The sequence below is a fragment of the Lepisosteus platostomus genome, chromosome 6 (genome assembly GCF_059453375.1).
Source record: "Lepisosteus platostomus isolate fLepPlt1 chromosome 6, fLepPlt1.hap1, whole genome shotgun sequence".
NCBI lineage: Eukaryota > Metazoa > Chordata > Actinopteri > Semionotiformes > Lepisosteidae > Lepisosteus > Lepisosteus platostomus.
Window position 1 is genome coordinate 44,015,852 of NC_142616.1, and position 25,108 is coordinate 44,040,959.

The 25,108-nt window shown below is 50.0% G+C and overlaps 1 protein-coding gene across 1 annotated transcript; it reads left to right on the top strand.

The window, feature by feature from the left end:
• Window positions 1–2,062: 2,062 nt before the first annotated feature.
• pprc1 (PPARG related coactivator 1) lies at window positions 2,063–24,738 on the top strand. The gene is made up of 14 exons (XM_088635993.1): window positions 2,063–2,225; window positions 7,906–8,067; window positions 9,980–10,132; window positions 10,707–10,805; window positions 12,223–14,290; window positions 14,506–14,559; window positions 15,900–15,960; window positions 17,041–17,108; window positions 17,549–18,251; window positions 19,903–20,115; window positions 21,721–21,808; window positions 22,293–22,414; window positions 23,553–23,704; window positions 24,208–24,738. The coding sequence occupies exons 1-14, from the start codon at window positions 2,145–2,147 to the stop codon at window positions 24,306–24,308; spliced, it is 4,125 nt and encodes a 1,374-aa protein (XP_088492119.1). The 5' UTR covers window positions 2,063–2,144; the 3' UTR covers window positions 24,309–24,738.
• The last annotated feature ends 370 nt before the right edge of the window (window positions 24,739–25,108 follow it).

A 25,108-nucleotide genomic window follows, 5' to 3' on the forward strand; every position in this document is an offset into this window, starting at 1 on the left:
CATTGCTCCTGAAGGTGTTAGACTGAGAAATACACTCTGGCCTGTGCTACATTAAGACCTACACGCCAGGTCTTACTGTACAGTATATTGCTGGACACAGCCTGACCCTTTTCATTTGATCATAGGGTTTCATGTAGATGCCTCATTTGGAGAATATTAAATCTCGTGGGACCATGATAAGTAATAAGTTCATAATGAGTTCTTTTCCGGCTGGTAACTGTTCTTATCTTGCTCTGACGTGCTCTAGTTAACAATGCGGAGCGGTGGCTCTGTGGCTAAGGATCTGCGCCTGTGACCGGAAGGTTGCCGGTTCAAATCCCGTGGCCGGCAGAGGAATCCTACTCCGTTGGGCCCCTGAGCAAGGCCCTTAACCCCAACTGCTCCAGGGGCGCCGTACAATGGCAGACCCTGCGCTCTGACCCCAAGCTTCTCTCCCTGTCTCTGTGTCTGTCTCCCTGGAGAAAAGCTGGGGTATGCGAAAAGATGCATTCCTAATGCAAGAAATTGTATAGGGCTAATAAAGAAACATTATTATTATTATTATTATTAATGCGTACATTTCTCTGGAACTTCCGTCCTAAATATATCCGTATTTACCGTGTGGTGGCGCTGGGGGGCGCTCTCAATTAATCACAATACTGGTGCTGTACCTCCCGGAAAACTGCTCCGGTGAAGGAAAGGAAATGAGGGTTTTTGAAAGCCGTGGAAGAAAAGTGGGTTTGTTATTTCAAAATACCGTGTAATACAGATTCATAAGTGTGTTTAACCAAATAAACTTTCTTTGCTTTCTTTTAATTTAAAATAATATAATAATTACAATACATACTTAATGATTATACAAACAATACCAAACACCACAAATTAAAAAAACATACTACATAAAAAACTTGACAAAAAAGAAAACAACTAAATGGAAACTAATATAACCCTATTAATAATTACTGATCATTATAAACCCCACTTTGCCATTATTAAAAAAATAATTTCTACAAGAAAAGGTTTCCAAATCAGACAAAATTAATATTTTTTTAACCTCCATCATTCTTGCACACATTCTTACACATGGTACAATTTTTAATATCTCACTATGCCACTGATTAATGGTTGGGGAAGCACCCTTAACCTAATTTAAAATAATACTTTTACGGTCTACAAAAAGTCATTTTAACCAACATAAGCTGATTAGCACCCTACTTTATCTGGAGCCTATTATCTGTCATTCCAAGGATTTAATTTCACTTTACATTTCAAAACCCTTTCTAATTCAATTCCAAATTAATTCCAGAATATAGTTATTCGGTTACAAGACCAAAATAAATGTCCATGAGTACCCTTTTCTATTCCAGTTACTACAAATGGCCGAAAATCCAGAATTCATTTTGTTACCAGTTACTGATGTTTTAAGAATACACTGCATATTTTATACTCGTTCAGGTGGTAAGCTGCGTCAGCACTTGTAGTCTGCAAAGGAACAAGTAATAGGTTTATTCCTTTTCCCAAATTTCCACTGAAGAAACATCTCCTCGTTCTCTTTCACAAGCCACTTAAATATTTTTCACATTTCCTTTTAAATTATTATGAAAGGTTGCATTAACAACAGATAAAAAGTGCTGAGGTTTGCGTTTTTGTGTTTTACAATAAGCTTTCTAAACCAATGAATCGCCATGTGCATTTTACACATAAAATTAGTACTCTTTCGCAAAACTGTGAATGAGAATAAATATTTCACAACGTGCCATCAATATAACATAATTTTAATAAGCAAATTAATAACAGGGCGGCACCTCATAATGCAAACTCATTTAGAAGCCATTTTTATTTAATGGTTTATCACGGTGCTGAAACGGTAAACCACTTTGTGTCAATCAAAGACAGAAGACAAAACTGTTTCCGTCCAGTGTATCGTTCAGTTGAGGAAAGATTGGTTTTTAGGAAAGAAAAGATACTTTTATGAGGCTTTTTTCCGTCTGAAAGCGTCGCAGTTCACATCCGCCGCAGCACGTCACCTCACTCAGTGTTCCCACGTGTTGGGGGCGGTGCTCAACTCTGACTTCCCGCATCACTTTGCCGGGAATGGTAGAACCACGTGTCTCCACGCCGGGCCGGGTTCTGCGTTATAATAGACTGTGATCAGGGGCTGTAAGATGGCGGCGTGGTGGGGAGCAGGCGAGGAGATCTTAACCACCGGCAGCATGGAATTATTCAATGCCTTTGCTCTGGACGAGGTAACGATGTGTCGCGGTTGGCAGTGAAGGGTACTGTCGTGACCTTTTCATGGGTGGTAGTGGGCAAGATCGCATACCGTACCCAGTTATGTGCTCTGCCGAGTGACACGTGGATGTAGTGGCACTTGTAGAAATGCATTTCAGTACCAGGGGTAAAATGGAAGAAGAAGCGATAAAATCGGACACTTGCTGGGTGTTCTGTTAAAATAAAATTTCCGCGTGATCCGAAAAAGTTAGTGTGACGAGACGATTGCCAGCATGGGTAGTCTGAGCTATCTATCCTTCTGGCGACATGTTCCAGTGCAGCTACGTGTCTGGCTTATGAAAAACGGGGAAAGTTCCTCTTCTCTGCGTGATTAGATGGTTGGATTTCATGCAGTTACTGTGATGAATGTATACATCTGGTTTATATTCGTTCTGTACTATCGATTTGTCGCATAGTCTTGCGAATCTGCTTGGGTGGCAATTTGGTAATGCTGAAAACATCGGCTGGTTGAAAAACTTTTCTTATCGAAAATATGCTTTCGCTTATAACGTTATCATCTCGGATATCGTTATAACGCGTTTGAAGGGGTGGCTGTCTATAAATATCATAGTTTAAAGGATGACTGTTAATAAATACCTCAATTTTTATTTGTTCCTAACTCTGTAAGCTTGAGTCATCCACACGTGGTAAAAGCTTCAGGATCAATGAATGAAAATCGATTACCATGAAAATGGAAGTAGGCACGCCTCTGATTTCACCTCAGAACAGTGCAGCTATGATCAAATCGTATCGTTCTAATACGTGTTGACGATCGCTTCTTATACTTTCGAAAAACGGCACGATTCTCGAAATTGTTCATTTTTCTTTCAGACACCATTACAAATGTAACTGAACACCAGTGTTCCCTAAAAGTCATCTAAAATGTTCCTTTTGACTGAGTTTCTGTAAGAATGAACACGTGCGATAACAGACGACCAGAAGTTTAGACGGATCTAACTATCGGTGCAAAGAAGAAAAAAAAGTAATTTCACTTTCGTGCCTGTTTGGGCAGGGTTGCACATATTCCTAAAACCAGTGTTGTCGGGCATTGGCTTTAAATTGACCGAGTTAAAATCAAGATCTGTTATCAGGATCCCCTATTTACATTCGGCTATTAAAGGCCATGCTTGTTTTTAGTACAGCACGTGGGTAGAGGTGTCCAGGCCGGAGAACGGGGGCCACGTGTGGCCGTTTCCCCGGTGACCCGGTGTTGTTGGAAAGAGTGCATAACCCGAATTTCAAAAGCGACGCCTTTAATGACGATCTTAAAAAAACAAAATCGGTATACAGGAGAAACGGATCATCTCAACATGTTTTATTTCTCTTATCGAGGCAGGAAAGATAGGACACATGATGCAGCCTGAGGCTCACATCGTTCATGTTGCCTGACACTTTTATTTTTCTAAGGCATTCTTACTTCATTAAATAACTCGCGTTATTTTACTGGAGCAGTCTGAATGCAGTACCTTGCTCATAAACCCACAACCGATTAGTTGTCCAGAGCCCTTACCACTGCCTGTTACCAGGTCTAGAAAAGGGAAAGATGCAGGAATCCCTAGTATCATCTACTGTTAAGTTGGTGGATTTCAGCCTGGGAATTCAGCTACATGGAAGGAGTGCTCTCTGGCTGCAGACATGCAGTTCTTGTCTTTGTGTTCCGTTTACAGCCAGTTTCACTGGAAATATGTGAAGGTTTTTCTAAAAAACAACAACATAGCAATGTCTGTGCTATGTAGCTATATTTTTTTTGTAGTCCTCTTGGATTAAAGTTCGTTTCAGCCAGGCTGCGAATGTGTCTGGCTCAAACTTGCGGTCTGAGCAGTGTGGTATCTGAACTGCAGCTGCTCTCCAGTGTTTTAGTGTCTGGTGAGGGAATGCGAGGGTCTGTTCCCAGCCGATACCCCCGACCAAGTGTGCTGTTTTGGATGTGTAGCTAAAGCACAAGTTGGAAATGGATTCCCAAGTACTGTCACTTTAACCTCGGGTCTGTGGCTCATTTCTGCATAACACCGAGTCACAGGGATGTCGTGTGCTGATGAGGGTGGGGCTGCTGTTCTACCCGTTAAGCCGTTCAGGATGGCAGGCTGACATGAGGGGCTGGCTGGCTGGAGGAACTAGAGCAGCAGTTGCACAGAAGATGGCGTCACGCGTTTAGCAAATGAGAGGAGCCCGATGCCTGTTTGCAGTTAATGTCTGGGATCGGTCCTTGTCCCGGTGGGAGTCGAGACGGATGTTGAGGAATGCTGTGTTCGCTGGCAGCGCAGGAGTCTTGTGGTACAGTCCTGCGGCAGCGTGGCATCCCCCTGATGGGATGCCTTGCAGCGTGTGTGGCTTAATGTTTTTGTGAGCGCAGGTAGTGCAGGCAGGCTGGGGGTTGACTTGGTGTCTTTGGGCGGGGAGGAGAGTCCCCTTCTTCCCGGGTACAGGGGGTTTGGTGGTCCCGGTGGGGGGTTATAGTACTGTCACTGCTCACTGACTGATGGGACGGTTCTAGCTGCGGTGGACTTCTGTTCCCCTCCACTTCCAGCCGATTCCAGAGGGAGGCTCTCGGCTGTGCCCAGTGGCTTGCATGCGTGCGTGGCTGTGGGGGTGCCGTGCCTCACAGGTCTGAAGGAGTCTTCTCCAGTGAGCTCTGCCAGCTTTCTTCCTCTGTCCTCCTCCTATTTGCTCTTTCCGGGAGATGCAGCCCGCAGTGGGACTTTGTCTCCTGACTTGAGCCATTCCAGCCGCCTCCTTCGTAGGCTGGACAGCGGAGAAGGGTGGGGGAGTCCTGAAGCACGCAGGCAGGCATGGATGGGCTGGACACCGCCAGTAATACAGGAGGGCACACGGGGACAGAGTGGCACAGGTCTCTAACGCTTCACCCGTCACCCAGGTGGGGCTGCGTTTCAGGAGGGGAAGTGGGTTTCCTATGGGTGAAGCTTGTAGTCGTTTTGGGTGAAAGGCACCATATAACTGCATGGAGTTTCAGCACGAATTGCAGCCCTGCCCAGTGTCCCCTGTTAGTGCCTCCGAGCAGCGCCTCCTCTCTCTGTTGCAGTAATTTCATCGAAAGGCAATGACCTGGCTCAGTGGTGCACTGAATGTCCCAGTCCAGTTGAACGTTTCTGTTCATCCAGTCTAATGCAAGAGGTCTTCAGCTGTCTTGATGATTGAAAGTGACCGAGAAAGCCTGCTGGATTCTGGCTCTCGAGGAGGGGCATTGAGCACCCGTGACGTGGAGTGAGCAGTTCCCGTTTGTCGGCGGGTGTTGGTGCCTATTTTAAAATGATGGCCAATGTACACGTTGCTGACATTTCCTTCCCCATTGTCCTCGGTCAGATCTCCTCTTGTTTCTGTGTGGAGAATATTGAGGTTCCGTGACCCTGAGAAATGAAATGTTCTCCTCTGCCGAATAAGCGCACGTGATTGTCATCAAGGCCCCTTCATTTACCGTGAACACTTGATCCTTTTTCGCCTTCCAGAGCCCTCCCCCTGAAGAGTTTCACAGATTTGTCGGTTTGTGTGATTTTGATCATAACTGAACATGTTTTCACCAACGTTTTAAAACCATCTAAGTGTGAAAGAACTTGGCAGGAGCCAAATGTGAGAGAGTGAGGTTCGCCAGGACCCGGATCGGGGGGAAATCTGCTATCATCTGAAAATGGATGATAGGAATCTGGAGGATGGAGGAATTTGGATTCTGCTGTGGTTCAGCCAGGTCCAGTGGGGATGGAATTCGGAGTAGGGTCTGCTGACATCCTCTGCCAGCGTCTCCTTGTTACAGACGTGTGTGCACACACATGGCCCCCCATCAGACAGCGGTGGGCAGACGGCTCCATTCATGTTCCATCGTGTTCTGGTCTGGTCAGCCACTGGTCTTTGTTTGTGGGCAGAGCATGTGCCTGGCTAGCTTAGCATTCATGGCCTTCGACTGACGGTATGCTTCGACTGCAGTTTAGACTGTAATGCAGAGAGTTGGCTCTCCTCTAAAGGAAGAGGCAAGGGAGATCTGACCGAAGTATTGAGGGACTCTGAGCTAACAAGGTTTGATAGAGGCTGCACGCAGAGGAATCTGTGCTCCTAGGGCTGGGTCTCCTGCCTTCTCTCTGCGATGCAGTTGTCATGAGCAGAGGTTGCTGAAAGTTCGCTTTGTTTAAAAAAAAAAAATGCTGACGCCATGCTCAAGTCCCAGCTTGCAGAGATGGTTTTTCCATCACCTCTTTGCTAGTGGTGAAGCAGTTTCTTTGCGATATGGAAATTGATCCTTGCCTCCCTTTTTTGGCATGGTATGCATATGTGATCCTTCCAGTTTTTCGATATTCCGAAGAATTCCCGAGTAAACGTAAATGGGTTGCTGTTCGGGGGGACTAATTTAAAAATTGTCAGGCATGTTGTCTTCACTTCGTGGGATATAGCCAAGATTTGACATTGTGCTCATGTTTATAGAGCTGACCCAGATGCCCCATGATTGAGTTTTATTAAGTAGCTTTTATTTCTGCTAGACCTGCTGCTTCAGATTTGCCTAAAACAGAAGGCAAGTTTACTTACAGCATTGGAAGGTGCAGCTGAGAAAACGGTGACTATCTTGTACTTTTCCAGTTATTTAACATCGTCGTCTATAAATTGATTTGAGGTGCCAAGAGCCTAAAAGTAAACATGCAAATCTTTCTTCTATACAAAAGTGATCTTGAGCCGCTGTTGAGCGTGCAGCAGTGCAACCAGCTATAGGTGACAAACTCCAGGGGCAGTTTGTTGACGAGGAGCAGCCTCTGGAAGTCAGAACAGGTGAGAAGGCAGCACCACTGGAAGACCTCAGCAGCTGGCGGTCTTGCTCAGGACAGATGCTTTCACTGTGAGGTCTGCCGGGTTGACCTGCTGTTTCTTGCTTGCTGAACAATGGGGAAAGTATGTCCAAACACGGCAAGAAAGAAAGTGCCGAAACCTGGCTGTCAGGTGAATGATCTGAAGAGCATAAGCAGCTGGGTTTGTGGCATCAGAAATGTGGATTGGTAGCCTGTTGCATGTTCTCACACCCTTTTGTACAAAACGGTATCCCCTGAATTTAGTTTCCTTTTTTTTTTGTAAAATGGTAACAGGGTTACTCAAATTGTACAGTGTACTAGTCGGACCTCATCTGAATAATTTTAAAGTATCATCCCTTGTTTTGTGGTCAACGTTCTGACATGCTTCTGTTGACATTGCTGATCAATAAAACGGACTACCTGATTATTTTACATGAGCAGCTTCTTCAAGTTCAGTTTTCCGTTTTCCGTTTTAGTTTGTACCCGATTAGATTAAATGTCAGCTGCCATTTCTTCTGCAGCTTCGGCAGCGTTTCATCCTCCTATTGTATCCTTTACAATTATAACTGTTTTGCTAAGTTAGCAGAATATCGATGACTCCTATAAATCGGGAAGGGCAGTGATCCCAATACAGACCCCTATGGTACTCCACTGATCATATCAAACCAGTTGGAGGATTCGCCCCTTATCTGTACTGTTGTTGTTTTAATCCATTAACTAGCTCTCAAGCCAAAACATGTATTTTCTTGCCTACCTGCTGTCTGCAATTTTAGAATTCTAGTCGGAAGCAATTGGAAGCCTTCTGACAGCCTAAATCTACCAGCTGCATGCCAGCACTCAGCCCTGTTCTCTCCTGTTCTGTCCTGCGCAGAGCGAGGTGCTGGAGGGAGCTCTCTCCAGCGAGGATCTCCATGACTTGAGCCTGAGCAACCTGGACGTCGGGCTGGACACCGAAGAGGTTCTGGAGTCCTTCCCCGGCTGCTTAGACCCATCCATCCTGTCCATCTTGGAGAGCTCCACGGCCTCTGGAGAGGTAAGAGGTTCCGGAAGTGTGGCAGAGGACTCGTGCTTCACGTCTGGGCTGGGTTGGGTGTTGGTTATGCCCAGTAACCGAGGCCACCGTCTGGTGCCTGGTTACTGGTTTCTCGGCTCGGAAATCTCCTGCGGCACGTCCGTACTCGTTGTTTATCGCTCAGATATTTGGAGAGCTAAAACGGGGATCTACAATCCTGACCAGGGGAGCCCCAGTCCAGTTATTCGTATGGGCCTTCATGAATATCCCATTTCTAAAAATTGGGAACACCTGCATCAAATTCCTTTAAGGGATCTATGGTCCCTTAAATGAACTTTTGGTATTTTGTGCCATGTGGCCTTTGAATCAATCACTTTAACAAATCACTTGCTTAATAATAATAATTCATAATAATTGCTTACATTTATATAGCGCTTTTCTGGACACTCAAAGCGCTTTACAGGTAATGGGGACTCCCCTCCACCACCACCACTGAGCAGCCCCCACCTGGATGAAGCGACGACAGCCATACTGCGCCAGAATGCTCACCACACATCAGATATCAGTGGGGAGGAGAGCAGAGTAATGAAGCCAGTTCATAGATGGGGATTATTAGGAGGCCATGATTGGCAAGGGCCAATGAGAAATGTGGCCAGGACACTGTGGTTAGACCCCTACTACTTTTTTTTGAGAAACGCCCTGGGACTTTTAATGACCACAGAGAGTCAGGACCTCGGTTTTGCGTCTCATCTGAAGGACGCGGCGCCTGTTTACATTATAGTGTACCCGTCGGTGACCCCACATGGAAGGCAGGGTGAGCGCCCCCTGCTGGCCCCACTAACACCTCTTCCAGCAGCAACCTTAGTTTTTCCCAGGAGGTCTCCATCCAGGTACTGACCAGGCTCACACCTGCTGAGCTTCAGTGGGTTGCCAGTTGTGAGTTGCAGGGTGATATGGCTGCTGGCTTAATTCTTTATAATTATTTTGATCCAAGCCTTCAGGAAGGCAGTCTGATGTCTCCCTTTAAAACATGCAGGACCAGGGCTCTCAGGTACCAGGAATGCAGACCCTTGAGTCTCGGGTTGAAGGATGAGATTCACAGTGGCTTCAACAATTGGAGGCAATCGGTGGTCCCGGTGACATGTGCTGCCTAGCTGATGTGTATTGACATGTTTCAGCGAGCTCCCCCTGACACTAGGAGCAGGGAATGGGCTACAGAACAGTTCCATTCTGGCCGAGGAAAGAGCCAATGGAACTTGCCTTCATTTAAGAAATGAGACCTTTCCTAAGCAGTTTGTCGTGACATGTGTCCTGAATAATGAGCCAAGCCCTGAATACTCCTATTTGCTCAGTGAAGGTATTTACAGCTCTACTACTGACTGACTGGGAGCTCATCTCTGTTTCACAAGAACTTAATAAAGGTGACAAATGAGAAAAGGCCAGGATCTTATCCAGATATTCCCTAAAAACTGATCCCGTTTTCTTTCAACAACATGACTCCTTCCACACTTCCACCCCTCTTTGTTTAAAGGCGTGCCTCCTGTTCTCTGTTTCATTTAAGGGTGGTGGTGATTTGAAAGGGGTGGGTGGGGGGGTTACATACAGCAGTATTCTGTTTTGCATATACTAAATTGCAAGGACTAGTCAAGAAAGGGAAACGTAAGATTTGTTACATAGAAGCTTGAACCATTACAGCTCTTAAAAATTAAAGTTTCAGACTTAAACTAGGCAACACTTAAGGCAATCAAAAGAACGTCGGTAAGTTTATTGTTGATTTGCTTCATCATTAAAACCCTCAGCGAGTAGCACCTGAAACGGATCAAACTACTAGGCGCGAGGAGTCTACAGCCAGGCGATGGTGACTTGAGTACATGTTCATTGTGAAGCTGAAAATCCCTGAATTGTCGTCAATTGTCCCCCCCCCCCCCCCCAGACTGAGAGCCGACTGACCGAAGAAAGCGAAGCCACCCTGCTCACGGCTCTCACGGAGATCCTGGACAACGTGGACGATGAGAACCTGTCGCCCTTCGACACGCTCTCGGATTCGGAGCTCCTCGCCGGGCACAAGGAGCGGGAGCAGTCTCCGGTGCGTGAACCCCCAGCAGTGTCTGTCCCAGTGCTCTGTAGCACCAGGAGGCCCTTGACGAGCCACGGGCCGCTAACTAAAACGTGCATGGCACTAGAGTAAATCGGAATTGAGGGACATGTCTGAGAAGGCTAGTGGCTTTCTGCGAGCTCACTGAAGCTCTATACCGTCCTCTTATTTTACACTGTGGCCATCGTTTGTTTCGCCTTGCTACACTGGACCTTGGAAATCCCCTGACAAATGTGTTTAGCTCCACTTGCTATGTGATGCCATGGTGCTCGAGAGCACTCTGTTCAGCTGATAAAAGGTTCTGTACACTTTCTACAGGCTCTGAACGTGTTGGGTTCCAGAAGGAGTTTTTCCTTTTCAGTGAAAATATTCTGTTGCAGTCAATTCAAGTAATTTGCAGCACATACCGCTGTGCAGAGAGATCAGGAGACTCAAAGCCCAGGCTGAGTTGGACAGAGCAGAAGTGGCTCCACTCAGTGGGCCTCTACACAGGCGTGGAGTGATTTTTTTTTTTCTTTCTTCTCTTTTTCCCAATTGGGGTTTCTCTCTCTTTCCTCTCGTTCAGCTGAGGCGGTTCCTGAGCCTGGCGCGGTCACCCCCAGAGAGAGAGCCCTTCAGCCTGCGCGGGCACCGGACCCTCTCCTCCTCCTCGTCCAGCAGCAAGGTATGGGGCTCCACTGCCGTTCTCACTCCCCCCTATCGGCCGAGCTAGCTCTGGGCTGCACTGGTGGAAGCCGGTTCGATCCCGGCGGTCCAAATACGGTCACCAGCAGCACACTGTCAATGCCCTGCGGGCTGCTGGGCTCCCCAGATTCTTCCAGGACTCGGGGGTGCTGAGGTGTAAAGAGCTTTTTTCCAGGATGGGGGGTGGCAGAGAGAGAGAGCAGTAGTGTCGGGGGGGCGGACTGACGCTCAAGAAAACCTACTTGTCGTTTCTCGTCGCGATCCAGTTCGGGATTTCTTTTAGGGGAAACCGTGAGCCAGTTCTTTTGGTTTAAAACGTGAGCTGGTTGGAGCTGCATCTCAACGGGGTTTTGCCGTCTTTCCTGAAGCTCATGGACAGCCGGTGTCTCTATAGCATGCTTTGTTTTATTCCATTTTGCTGGAAATGTGATCGCTTTCTGAAATTAACTGAAGCGAGCCTGGTTAATCAGCCCACCAGGAGTCCTGGAGATTAATTGAGATCCCTGCTAATCCCCGGTTCAATGTAGCTTGGTGTGTTTCTTATTTTTACCTCGGCAGTATTCCAGCAATGTTGACATTTCTTCTCCTCTCTTCTTAATGTAACTCCTTTAACCTTAATTCGCACACTGTTGAAGAATGATAAGTATTTATTATATTAGTATTGTACATTAATACTAATTGTATATGCTTACACTTATGGTACATTGTCTGTCCAAAGAAACAGATTTTGTGATCTAGCAGCCTAAAATCAAGACAGATGAACAGTCTGTGGAATGACATGAAGGTTACAGTCCATCAGCTGTGCCCTTGCAGTTTGATGGAGCTTGAGCAGTTCTGTAAAGAGGAATGGGCAAACTTTGCCAAATCTGGGCGTGCTCAGTTGGTACAGGCCTGTCCAAACAGATTTCTGTCTGTAATTAAACAAAAGTGCCCCCCCCCCCAGTACTAATTCAGGCACGCTCATCCAACCCAGTTCTCTGGAATTTCATTTGTAATTATTTTCAGAAAGTCTGAACTGTTTTCTGCTTGGAGGTTGTGTTCTGTTATGCCACAAAATGTGTTTCTTAGGAAACGATGTGTAGTCTTTCTATGGGCTCTGTACTTTTGGGGTTTCACGGGGAGTTTTTCTATTTGTACCTTTGCAAGAAGATTCTGTTGCGGTAATTTCAAGTAATTTGCAGCACATACTGCTGTGCAGAGAGATCAGTAGACTCAGAGCCCAGGCTGCCACTGGCTGAGTTGGGCAGAGCAGAAGTGGCTCCACTCAGTGGGCCTCCACAGGCATGTAGCGGTTTTCCAAGCTGGAAAGCAGTATTCCGAAAAGCGAGGCAAACGTGGGGGTTGTCAGAATGGCTTCCCGCTGTTCCTGGCTGACCCCTGCCGCTGTGCCCTTGCAGGTGGAGGCAGTGGGGCTGGACAGGCCGAGGGGGTCCGTGGGGAAGCCCCGAGAGGAGAGTCCGCGCACGGGGAAGCCGTGGATGATCCGCTTCGGAGGGGAGGCCCGGAGCGACGGAGAGGAGGAGGAGGAAGAGGGGGAGGCTAGCGGCTCTGCGCAGGGGTCAGAGAGCGAGACGGACCCCGCCTCCCCGGAGATGGTGGAATTGGCAGTGTCGCTGCCTCTCGAACCCGGAACCGACAGCATGGCCCTGTGTGAGCTGGTGAAGCACATGCACCCCTACTGCCTGACGGTGTGTCTGGAGGGGAGTGAGCCGGAGCTGCCGGAAGGAGGGCTTGTGCTGGAGATACTAGGGCCCGGAGAGCAGGAGGAGACCCCCGTGGCCTCCCCTGAGCCGAGCCCCCCCACAGCGGTACCCGCGGACGGACCGGCAGAATCGCCGCAGCGCCGGCCGCCGCCAGGTGAGGGCAGCACCCAAGGGGAGGCGCTCCCTGCTGCTCCCAGCAGCCCCGCGGAGGCCGGCCTGCCTGCCGGGGAGGACGAGGGCAAGGCGAGCGAGGATCGGCCCAGGCAGGAGGCCTCGGAGAAACGCCCGTCTCGCCGCAGAAAGAAACGGAAAGACAAGGAGGTGTCGGGAGGAGGGGGGAGGGCGCTGAGGAGCAGAGCGGGGAAGCAGGCCATGGAGGAGGGAGACTCTGTGAATGGGGGATCTGTTCCACCTGTCAACACGTCTCCCCCAAAGGCACCTGGAGCCGCTGAGGCGCCGGCCGAGGCCGCCGAGGGCAAAATCCCCCAGGAACGTGCGAGCCAACCCCGACAAAAAGTACCAGAAGGGAGTCCAGAAGCTAATGTGTCTTCACTTCCTGAAACGCCAAAGAATGCCGAACGAAACCCCACCGATCTGCTGGAGAGAAATCCAGCTAGGAAACCTGGGCTGTGCGAGCCGAGCCCTGCTGCTGCCCCCGAAGTCAAGCCAGGTGTGCCAGCGTTGGGATCCGACTCCCACTCCCCAGCGCCCCCGGTTTCCCACAGCCCTGAAATGCAGGGGGGTGGCAAGACCGCCGCTGGCGGAGAAGGCCCGTCTGCCCCCCAGCCCAAGGAGCCCAAGCCCAGACTGCTGAGCCTGGAGGAGTACCGGCTGCTGCGCCAGAAGAAGAAGCCGCAACCGGTGGAGAAGCCCGAGGACCAGCGCCCCAAGTGGCCCACGCTGCCGGAGCTGCCCAGGGAGCTCCCCCCCATCCCCTGCCTTCCCGAGCCCACCCCCCCCGGCCTGCGGAGGGCCTCTGTCGACCCGGCACCCAGCGCCATGCCGGCGTGGCAGCCCATCGGCCCCGGGGCGCCGCCAACTCCTGAGGCCCTGCTGGTGCCGCCAGGGTCGGCGTCGGCCCCCAGCAAGCCCGCCCCCGCGTCGAAAGCCTCAGCCAGGCCTGCCCCAGAAGGTGCTCCGAACTCTTCTTCTCTCCCGAAACCTGCTCCAGTGATCACTACGCCCAGGCCGCCCTGCGCTCTGAAAGTAGCCGCGCCCAACCCCGGCGTTCAGCAGAGCGCTGCCCGCTCGGGGAGGCCGGGCCCCTGCAACAGGGCAGTACCACTACAGGGCTCCTGTCGGCCAGCCGCGACTCCCGGCCTGGGCCAGCAGCTGAAGCCCGCTCCTGCAGCCAGTCTCCCTGACAAAGGCTCCCGGCTGGGCCCCGCTGTGCGGGCCCTTCCCATCAGCCCTCCAGAGGCTCGTGAACCCATGGCCCAGACCACTACAGAGACCCTTAAACCACAGTCTAATAGCGTTTCTCCCAAGAGCAACTCAGGGGCAGCGGACCCCGTTGCCCGTGTGGGTGGGCCGACTAAGTGCCCTGCCCCCGCCGCCTCTCTGACCTCGGCTGCCCAGGGCGTGCCTCCGTCTCGCCCCGTGCCTGCTGCTGCTGCTGCTGTGGCCCCCTGCCTTCCAGCCCGGGACAAACTTCCCAGATCGGAGACCTGCGCCCCGCCAGTCTCGGCCGCAGCCCGGCCAGCCGCCTCCAGGAAGCCGAGTCCTGCCGAGGCCCTCATCCAGGCCTTCACCAGTGAGATCGGTAAGCCCCGGGGCCGTGTCGCACATCCACAGAGCGGAGTGGTGGCAACGGGTTCTTGCGCAGAAAATAACAACACGGCATCCTGAGTGTAGTTGTGCTCGCCAGAGGTTGATAAAAGTTATGAAGCCGAGATCCCTTTACCGCACAGGAAGTGTGAATTGTTCAGGATTTCTCTCTCTCTCTCTCTCTCACCACATCCGATCCCTGTCTTGCAGGAATCGAAGCGTCCGATTTGACCAGCCTGCTGGAACAGTTTGAGGAGACTCAAGGTGGGTTGGGAAGCTGAGGGGTCGGTGCCGTCGCAGGTTGAAGATCGTGTGGGTGTAATTGGGTGGAGGGCAGGGCAGGTTCTGTTCTGGTCTGAGCCGTGGAGACATTAGTCAAGCGCCACCTGGCTGGTGCAGTCTAAATTGGATTGGAGAGCCCCAGTGCTGTAGCTTATTTCCACTAAACTACACGTTTTTGGTAAATGGGACACCTTTGTTAGTGGATCAGTTAAGCAAATTTAGTTAAGTTTACACTATGGCTAAATTAGAGCTCTGGATCAAAGATCTGAAAACCTTCCACTCTCAGTCATGTTCTAAATTGATCAGAGGCTGTTGCAAGGTTTTAATACAGTGCTGTTAATACTGGTGCATCAGAGTTTTTTTTTATTTTTTTATGATGCATCTTAGTTTTCCAGGAACCAGATTGGGTGCTAATGTAGAACCAGGTCAAGGATTGTCTTTTTCAGGATGTACAAGAATGGGCAATTGCTAGAACTGTACCTCTTAAAAGAGAAAGACACCCAATGTAATTTTAAACTCATACAAGGCTTTATTCACGTACGCCTCATTTGGAGGGTCAAGTTTAAATTATTTAGGACTTGGTGTCAGCAATTTTTTTTAACAGCCTGGAGCTTGTAAAAACTGGCCGATCAAACCACTCTGCAGTGAGAGTCTTCTCTCTTTCTCCGTGTGCTGTCCTAAGGATTGAGGAGGAGACTGCGCCTGTTTGCGCTCTGTCTCTTTAAGAGAAGCTGCTGTGCGGTCAGAGCAGCTGTCGCGTGCTCCCGGGAGCTAAGCTGCTGGAATTCTGCCCTGTCTGCAAATCCATTTTGACCCTCAATGCACTGCTGTGATAAAATGGATTCGCATTCTACTCAGCATTAAACTCGGGATGGTAGCAGCCCATGCTGCTCAGTGGGTCACTTTGTACCAGTGTAGCTCCTGTTTAGCTACATTAAAGGATATCAGTAAGATCCATTATTAAAGTACCTTTTATCCTAAAGAATCACCACGGGCTTCGCACTATGGTGCACAGTCCCAGTGCACTCCTATTGGTAAAGCCAGGGCCGTAATACACATAGTACAGCATCCTCTACCCCAGTTTCATCTTCTGCATTTCTGTATCCTCTTCCATGCTTCATTCTTTTTGGCTTAGATTAGATCTTTGCATTGGGAGAGGTCAGAGCAGTAGGAGTCAGTCTTCCCAGGGGTCACATGTCAGTACAGCACGGTGTCCTACCCCAGCCTGTCCCTGGTGAGAGAGTGCCCCCTCTCTCGCTGATGGGATCCGCTCCGTTCCAAGTCCCGGCCACTGAAATTTAACAGCTTCCCTTCTCTTCCAGCCAAAGAGGAGCAGAGTGTACCGGAGGTCTGTGGTAAAGCAGCAGCTGTAGGAAACTCGAGGTGAGTAGAGGGAGAGGTCCAGCCGGCGGGAGTTACCCTACAGCTCTGGTGCTGCTTGTGCAGGTGGGCCGTGCTACGGCCTTCTTGTTCATGCCAAGACCTACCGCGTCCAGAGGGCCGCCTGCTTGGCTTGCGTCTGTGAATGACGGATACAGACGTCGGGCCACAGATCGCGAGCATGACGCATCCATTAGTAAAACCAAATACAACCAGGCTAAGTTTCAGCCTAGGTTTAAAAATCAATATCTGACCCCTTTTAGAAATTCTTAACTTCCACCTCGGGCTCAGTTTGGGGGGGTGGACTTGCCTTTGTGCTGTACACAAAGAAACTAGCCTGGAAGAGACTCCCGACTGCTGGATAAGCGCGGACAGTTTAACCTGGGCCGGGAGTGAAGGGTTTCCGGCCGACGTGTTTGCTGTGCTGAAGCCGTCGTGGTTTGGCTCGGCGTTGCCAGAGCGGCGGAGCCCCTGTGCCTCGCTCGCGCCTTCCTGCGCAGGTACGCTGGCAGCAGTTTCTAGAGCAGCTGCACAGGATGTGGATGAGGGGGCAGGAAGCCGGGCCTTTGAACTTGATAAAAACATCTAAAGGCGGTGGCTGAAAACATGACATTGACAGTCCAAATTAAATAAACAAGGCTTTTTCTGCGTGTACTGCCGCATCACCTGGAAGTGTGTGGTTTGAGGGCTGTCTTTCGAAAGGTTGGAAGGAGTTTAAGTAGTTTTGTTAGCTTGCAGCTTGAACTTAATTGAATATAATCCGTTTTACTGTTTGCATAGTGCTTGATTTGTCCCAATTGTTACATATGAGGGACCAATGCATTAAACAAGGGACAATGTTGTGGAGCTGTCTGGTCAAATGCAGGCTAGTATTCAAAGAAACCACAGCACCGTTCAAAACTGAATTTTCTTGAAATCCATGTGTAAAGCTGAGCAGCTCCTTCCCCGATCATGGGTTTCTCTTGCCTGTGATTGGGGGAATCTGATTTTTCTCACCTGTTACCTCCTTGCCTGTGACCGTAATGAGATATGAGGTGTGCAGGATTTTGAGCTTAATAGCGTGCCTGGTGTGTCTGTTGGCAGCTCGGAGCCTCAGCCTGATGGGAAATCGCTGGAGCGCGGGCTCTTCCTGGGTCTAGCCAGTTCAGCCGGTGAGTACGGCAATTCCAGCGCCACCTTGGGGGGGCATGTTATGCCGCCTGCTGCGGACCCTGCTGTCCTCAGAGATTCATTCAAGGCTTCCCATTAACATGCCACACTGCAGGCCTTATTAGTCTTGATCAGTGGAAGTACCTCCTGTTGCAGGAGTTCAACAGTGGGAGTTCAAGTCTCTTGAGCTGCAAGCATTTACTGTAGTTTCAAAACTAGTTCCTGGACAGCAACAAAAGAAACGGGTGGATTTGTTTTTTTGCTTCCGCATTTGGTGCGCTGAGTGCAGGAGCCTGCACAGTGTAAACTCTGAGCACATGGCTGTTCGACGGGAGTGGTGGTGTTCCTTCTGTCCACCGGCCTGTTGATCAGATGGATGGGGCTTCTGCGGGCTGTGTTTGTCCTTTTGATGTTTTACACACTCCTGCCCCTCTCCGTGCAGGCCTCACTCCTCCTGCCACCCCGCCTCACCACCCGTGGAAGCCTGTGACCCCAGCGGCGGTGGTCCCGGGCAAGCCCAAGCCTGCCGAAGTTCCCAGGCCGTGCAGCTCCAAGGCCATCCAAATCATCGACCCTCGGCCACTGCCCCGAGCCAAGACGCGCCCCAAAGCCCCCGCCGCCCCCGCCCCCGAGCCTGCTCCTGCGCCCACCTCCCAGATCCCGGCCTTCACCGACCACGACTACTGCCTGCCTCAAACAGAGCCAGCAGGGAGCGATCTGGGAACGCGGTGGAACGTGAAGCAGCTGCCCGTCATCACCATCAAGCCTATAGAGCGCCCCTCTCCCCCGGCCCCCGGCTCCACCAAGCCTCCCGGGGTTCCTGTCGCCCCCTCACCTAAAAAGTTTATCAGCCAGCCCCTGGACCATAGGACTCAGCCTGCAATGGGCATTCTGTCCGGCTCGGTCATGCTCTCCCCGGAGAGCTCCCCCTGCAGGTTGGAGGCCGACATCGCACCCGCGGAGAAATCCCCGAGCAGCAGGACCTTCCGCTATGACGAGAGTCCAGCCAGCCCCCCGGCAGAGGAGAGAGGCCGGGCTAGGAGGCGGTACCGTGTCCGGTCGCCGAGCTCCAGCTCCAGCAGCACGGATTCGGACTCCCAGTCTTCATCCGAGTCCGGGTCTCGCTCCCCACCCAGGAAGAGGAGGTGAGACGCTCCCTTGTGTGGGGGAAAAAAGGCAAAGTGGAAACTTATTTCTGCTTCAGAGTGAAGCTTTGTGTATTTATGATCATGAGGCTTGTAGGAATGAGAGATTCAGTATAATGTACGTTTTGTTTTCGGGTATTTCTGTGCACGCATTTGATCAACCATCCTTTTGGATGCTTTGAATTCAGGGAGCTGTAGCCTGTCCTGGCAAACACTGGGCGCAAGGCAGGATACACCCTGGAAGGGACGCCAGTCCGTCGCAGGGCATATAGATACAAACACTCGCAACAGAAGCCAGTTAACCTACCAGAATGTTTTTGGACTGTGGGAGAAAACTGGAGCACCCAGAGGAAACCCATTTGAACATGGGGAAAAACCATACAAATCATACAAACTCCACACAGATAGCACCCCAGGTCTGAATTGAACCCAGGGCCCCAGTGCTGCGAGGCAGCAATACTGAGCACTGCCCCACCGTGATGTACACATTTGATCACATTACAACAAAAACCCAGCTCAGCGGTTTCAAGTGACCTTAAGAATTCACTCTTCGTGCAATGCAGAGTTAAGTCTTTTGGTTACATGTGCTTTTGAGGTAATATCTGCATGAAGTCTGCGACCTATTGAGCTCGCCAAACTGTATTATCATTTGTGTTTATTGTCCATAGCTACTTTTGAGCTCTCTTATTCTCGAGGTGCTCCGAACGTCTGTCCTACATGTAAAATGGCTGATCAGTTGGGATTTACACTTGACCATTCTAAGGTTTTTTTTTTTTCCAACTGGTTTTTATCCCAGTGACCAACTTGGTTGCACTGGCTGTGTTTTGGGTCACTGTCATGCTGCATGGAGAAGCACCCTCCCCAAAAATACAGAAGCATTTTCTCCTCTATAAGCAGTCAAAATGTTTCTGGAAAGTTCAGAATTCATTCTGCTGCTGCCATCATTAGTTACAGGCGAGTGAGCTGGTTCCAGAGGCGGCCATGACGGGACCTCTTTCAGGCTTCAGAACTTATTCACAAGTACATGGATGTGCCAGATTTAGGACCAATGAGACCGAGAATAATAAATTCATAATGATGGAAAAGTTAAAGGCTGGATAAAGAAAGCTACTGTAGATGTTCCCGTCTCCATGTAGGCCCTGCTTCGTAGATAAGGTGGTCTCCTCTGGAACGCCAAGATCCGAGACGGATCACGTCACAGAAGCACTTGGGGAGAGCAAGAAATAACCTTGCTTTGAATTGTGGACATAGGAAGTAAAAACCGTTGTAAAACTTGACATCTGGACAAATGTACCGTCCAAGGAAAGCACAGCGGAGGGGAAGGCTGTGGGTAATTTGTGAGCACGGACAGGGCACCCTCTAAAAAAATGTGAGCACTAGCTCCACAGTAAAGAGCTCTGCTGTCTTGAGGTCAGGAGCCTGGATGGGTTCTGGATGGAGTGGAGAGGATGCAACAAGCCCAAAAGGGAGCAGACCTGAGGCCCGCTGGTATCTCTTGGCATGACCTGGAGCGTCGGGCTGGGCCTGCTGCTGGCCTTTCTAACCCAGGGGCTGAAGAAGTGATGGGGACTGTATGGCTGCGACTGCGGTCTCCCCTCCCCAGCCTCGGCACTGATGCCCTTCCTCTCCCCCGCCCCCCCCCCCCGTGCAGGTACCGCTCTCGGCGCTCCCAGAGCAGCTCCGGGTCCTCGTCCTGCTCCCGGTCCCGGTCCCAGTCCAGGTCCCGGTCTTGCTCCCGCTCTCCCTCCCAGCCCCGCCGCTGTCACCGCCACTACTCCTACTCCAGCTCCCGCTCCGGATCTTGGAGCCGCTCGCGCTCGCGCTCCCCCAGCTCACCCCCGCGGCACTGGAGGAGGAGCCACAGGTCAGTGTCAGGGGTCAGGGGTCAGGGGTCAGAGGGGAAATGGGAGGCTGGGGGCGAAATCTTTTAGAATGTTTGCGCTTCTACTGCATAGGGCCCCCCATGTAGGGAGGGAGCCACTTCCTCCCCTGTGGAAAGGTAGCGCCCCAAGTTACAAGCAACTACCTGGGTGATACATGATAGTCTTTCCACGCCTGCAGCCCTACTGCACAGCAGACCAGCTGGAAAAGTGGCGAAAATGCATATCTGAGTTGTGGCCCCAGGAATGAATGACATGGGAGTGCCAAATGAATGAAATGGGAATTTTAGGGATCCTAGATTGTAGAAGCAGAGAGCAAAATGTGGCCCTTATGCACAGGACTGTGGGATATTAATTTGGACATTAAGGGAAGAGCATCAGCTACTTGTCTATCGGTAAACACCACTTACAGCAGCAGCCCAGTTTTTCCTTAGAGGTCTCCTAGTTCCTGGGACCAGCCCCAGAGTTGCTTATTTTCTGATCTTTGGGGCTACAAGGTTATGATGCTGCCCAAGAGGGAAAATCGGGGGTAATTCTTAGGGTAGAAGGAACATTTCAGTGGGAGTGTCTAGTGAGTCTAGTGACTTCATCACGCTGTCTTCCAGTTTGTGCAGTGTCAGCCTGTGTTCCCCGAGAGCCGTGCTGTCATCTTGTTCTCCTTCCACTCTAAGCCCTCAATTTGTAAAATTGTGCAACTTGCTAACTGGACAACGATGCAGGCTCCTAGATGTTTTACTAAGCATTGGATTCTGGAGTGTGGTGCACCTTTTACATTTCTGAACACTTGACATGTCACATCAGACTGGAGCTGCCAAAAATGCAATGCAGGGTGGGACGGGAGTGTCTTTTAATAGTAACTTACACTTATTTAGCGCTTTTCTGGACACTGCATTCAAGGCGCTTTACAGGTAATGGAGACTCCCCTCCACCACCACCAATGTGCAGCTTCTACCTGTATGATGCAACAGCAGCCATAGTGCACCAGTACACTCACCACTCATCTATCATTGTGGAGAACGAAGTGATGAAGCCAATTCATAGATGGGGAATATTAGGAGGCCATGATTGGTAAAGGTCAAGGGGAAATTAGGGCAGGACGCCGGGGTTACACCTCTACTCCCTTCAAGAAATGCCCTGGGATTTTTAATGACCACAGAGAGTCAGGACCTCAGTTTTACTTCTCATCTGAAGGACGGCGCCTTTTTACAGTGCAGTGTCCCAGTCATTATACTGGGGTATTAGGACTCACACAGACCACAGGGTGAGCGCCCCCTGCTGGCCCCACTAACACCTCCTCTAGGAGCAACCTTAGTTTTTCCCAGGAGCTCTCCCATCCAGGTACTGACCAGGCTCACACCTGCTGGGCTTCAGTGCACTGCCAGTAGTGAGTTGGGTGATGTACCTGCTGGCTTTTAGAGCCAGTCTAGTTTCACACAGTGGAGGCGCTACTCATGAGTTTGCTCTGCAAGTGGGATACGTTTATTTGCTTCCATAAATGACACTCCAGAATGCAGAAGTCTGAACTTTAAGGGATGTGTATATTGGCCACCTGACCCTGTGCACTCACGGATTGTGAATTGCATTCACAGCCCGGGTTATGGACAATACAATCGCTATGATTCAAGGGATCGAATCTGCCGCCAGGAAATGAAGAACCAGCTCAAGGAGAAAGCCATTGTGAGTACAGGCTGTCTTGTTCCACTTTCAGGGACCCATCAAGAGCCCATGGCCGTCTTTCGCATTCCTCCTCGTTATTAAAGTTTGAAAGAGGCACTCAGCCCTACCTTGTTAAACTGAGCAGCTGCTCAGCCAGGTGATTGAAGTTGATTCCGATTTTTAAATAACCAGATTCAGAGATCAAATCAATAAGCTACTACAAAACCAACTGGTTTCCTTTCACGTATAACTTTTTTTTTAAAAGCCCTTTTAACTTTTGAACGTTTTGACCTAATTGCTACTTATGTTCCCAGTTATTTGTTCACTTGCTTGAGTGGAACACAACACTGCTGTTCCTCTGATTGTTAATGTTTTGTGCGCCAATGTGTTCCCGTGGAAACGTGAGGTCTGCGCCCCGGGGGTGGGGGGGTGCTCTCCAGGGTCTGGCAAGCCCGGGAGGAGCGAGGAGCAGCGCCGCTCTGACCCGTTTCTCCCTCTCTCGCAGGAGGAGAGGCGGGTGGTGTACATTGGGAAGATTCGTGGAGGGATGACGCGGAAGGAGCTGAAGGAGCGCTTCTCCCTGTTCGGCGAGATCGAGGAATGCACCCTGCACTTCAGAGAGCACGGGTGAGGAGGCGGGGCGTGTTTCGGAGCGTCGGCCCGCAGCACAAAGTGTTGTCAACCAAGCCGAAACAATGCAGCGCCGTCAATCAGAATATTCTCATACGGTCAGCTGTACAGGATTTCCAGCATAGAGGCGACGGGAAAAGCCTGGAATTCCTGAAACTGCTCTGTCTTCTTTCCAACCTTGATTGTTTTATTTTCAGCTCTGAAACAGGATTTACAGCTTGTGCATCTGTAAAGAACACACTTTACTCGAGAGGCTTAATTGTGTCATTTCCATTTTACTTACTTTGTCAAATAGGTGTTGCTCTGGGCTTGGCGGTATCTGCCGCCATGTCAAACTTAAGAACCATTCTTCCGTCTCTTGACCTCCCCCCCTCCCTCTTCTCCCACCTCGAGAGATGAAAATTCTGTGATCTACATTCAGACTGGCTACTATTCTAATAACGCCACAGCTCTGCGGTGAACTGTACAGGTTTAGGGTTTATTTCCTCCAGCTGGTGTGGTCAAGGCCTCTTTGTGGATTCCCCAGCTTGTCATAAAACGCCCCCCCCTCTCCCCCTCAGGCATGCAGCATGCCTGCGCACTCGCAGTAGTGCCCGTGAGACGTGTGAGCATGCAGCAGGAGAAGAGAATTAGATTAGTTCTGTTTCTGCTGAGGAAGTGTACAGAGTCTGCACCTCTCTCCATGCAGAAGAGTAACGCCTACCTGGGCAACATCCAGCAGCGGTTCTGCAGATCAGCAGATAGGCAAGAAATTGTATTACTGATTGAATTAAGAGGGGAAATTGAAGGAGACCGGAGCCTCAGCCCCTCTACTCTTACGAATGCCGTCATAGAAATGTGGTTGGGAAATTCTGGTCTAGAGGAAAGGAGCATCACCTACTGGTTGCTGCTGCAGGTGGTTTATCACATCGTAAGGCCAGAGCCCAGCTTAGCCTCCAAAATGTGATGCAATCATGGGATAACACCCTTTTTTAGAATTATTCCAGATGTAGAAGGAAATTTCAGTGCGAGCCACTGCAAAGCTAGGCGGCACTGAAATGTAGAGGAGGGGTTTTAATTTCTCCCACAGTTGCTCCCCTCTGCTACTGGTGCTGCACATGAGCTGCTCGTGTTGATCTCTCCCCCTCTTGCGCAGGGACAACTATGGCTTCGTCACCTACACCCACACGCACGACGCATTCACCGCCATCGAGAAAGGGAACAAGCTGCGCAATCCCGATGAGCTGCCCTTTGACCTCTGCTTCGGGGGCCGGCGGCAGTTCTGCAAAACCAGCTATGCTGATCTGGGTGAGTGTGTGAGAGAATCCATCCTCTTAAGGCCTCTGTTAATGATCTACACCCAGACTTCTCTATCAGGGCTGCTCCTTGTCGGAGGAAAAACCACAAAGCACAAAAGGGAGCCAGCCCAAACAAAAGCAGAGCCTGGAGGCTTCAGCCAGTGACATGAAGCGCACAGCTTAGCATGTTCTGCTCTAAGTGAGGTGTTACTAGTGTTGCTGAAAGGCACGGACAGAGTCGGCCCATTTCGCGACGCCAGCTGACAGTGTAGGCCTCCCAGATGCTTGCAGGCATGTTCGCACTGCCCCCTCCGGTGTGAGAAGTTTCAGAGGGGTTGGTCTCCATTCCATTTCTTTTTTTTCCCTCCCCTCCTGTGTCTGTGCCGTAACAAGAACTGGCGAATCTGAAGCTCAGAATGCAAAACCAGGGCATGGATTCTGCTTGTCTGCAAAGAGCCGGGCTGCTCTCCTGACATTTTCTCTCTTCCCCCCCCCCCCCCCCTTCCATTTCAGATTCGAACCGGGAGTTTGACCCCGGTCCTGCGAAGAACAAGTTTGATGCACTAGACTTCGACACTTTACTCAAGCAAGCCCAGAAGGGCCTGAGAAGGTAACCAAGGCCGGAGGCGGAGGCAGAAGAATTACCTCAGAGCTGCTGCGGGCTCCCACCCAAGGCGCTGCCTTTTCACTTACGTCGCTTTTCTTTCATGATGTTCTGCAAGCTTACACCTTCTGTTGAAGAGAAATTTGTAAGAAAAAGGAAAAGAGCAAAAAAAATGGAATAAGTTTAAAAAAAAAAACCCACATAAAACGTGCAATTTTTTTTTTAGGAACCGTATTTAACATATTTGATCATTTGCATTCCCAAATGGTACAGTATGTAAGTTGACTTGCCAACTGTTTTAAGGAAATGTTAGCAAACACAACAAAAAGTCCGTAACAGATGAAAGGAAGGCTGCCTTATTTTTGAGGTATGAGGTGTCGGAAGGGTGCAAAAAGTTTGGGGGGGAAAAAATCTAAATAAAAAAAAATTATGAAGCGAAACCTGTGTGTGTTTTTCTTCAGTGTAGTTGAATTCTTTTGCGTTGTTTCATGTTGGTCTTGAAGCCCTGAAGTTATGAGGCAGCAGATGTTATTGGCACTAGGTCTCTCTATAGAGTGGGAGCATCCAGGCTCAACACAGGGCAGATACACAGTTGCGGAACTCCAAGGATTGCTGGAGAATAGATCCCTTTCGTATGGCGTCCTTGGTGAGGCTGATGGAAATCGAGCTGAGATTCTTTAAATGTGTACTTTTTTTTTATATACAGCTCTCAACTCCTCAGTCCCATAGTCCTCTGTATATTGTAAGAGGAGCTGAGTATTATCTGGAGGATTTGCACCTGTCCAAGCACAAGGCAGTAGCTTAGCATCT

Bases quoted from the DNA above. Each gene is read 5' to 3' on its own strand.
- pprc1 (XM_088635993.1), top strand. From the start codon at position 2,145: ATGGCGGCGTGGTGGGGAGCAGGCGAGGAGATCTTAACCACCGGCAGC. The intron at 14,291-14,505 runs GTAAGCCCCGGG...CCTGTCTTGCAG, and splicing joins GGCCTTCACCAGTGAGATCG to GAATCGAAGCGTCCGATTTG. The intron at 20,116-21,720 runs GTCAGTGTCAGG...TTGCATTCACAG, and splicing joins CACTGGAGGAGGAGCCACAG to CCCGGGTTATGGACAATACA.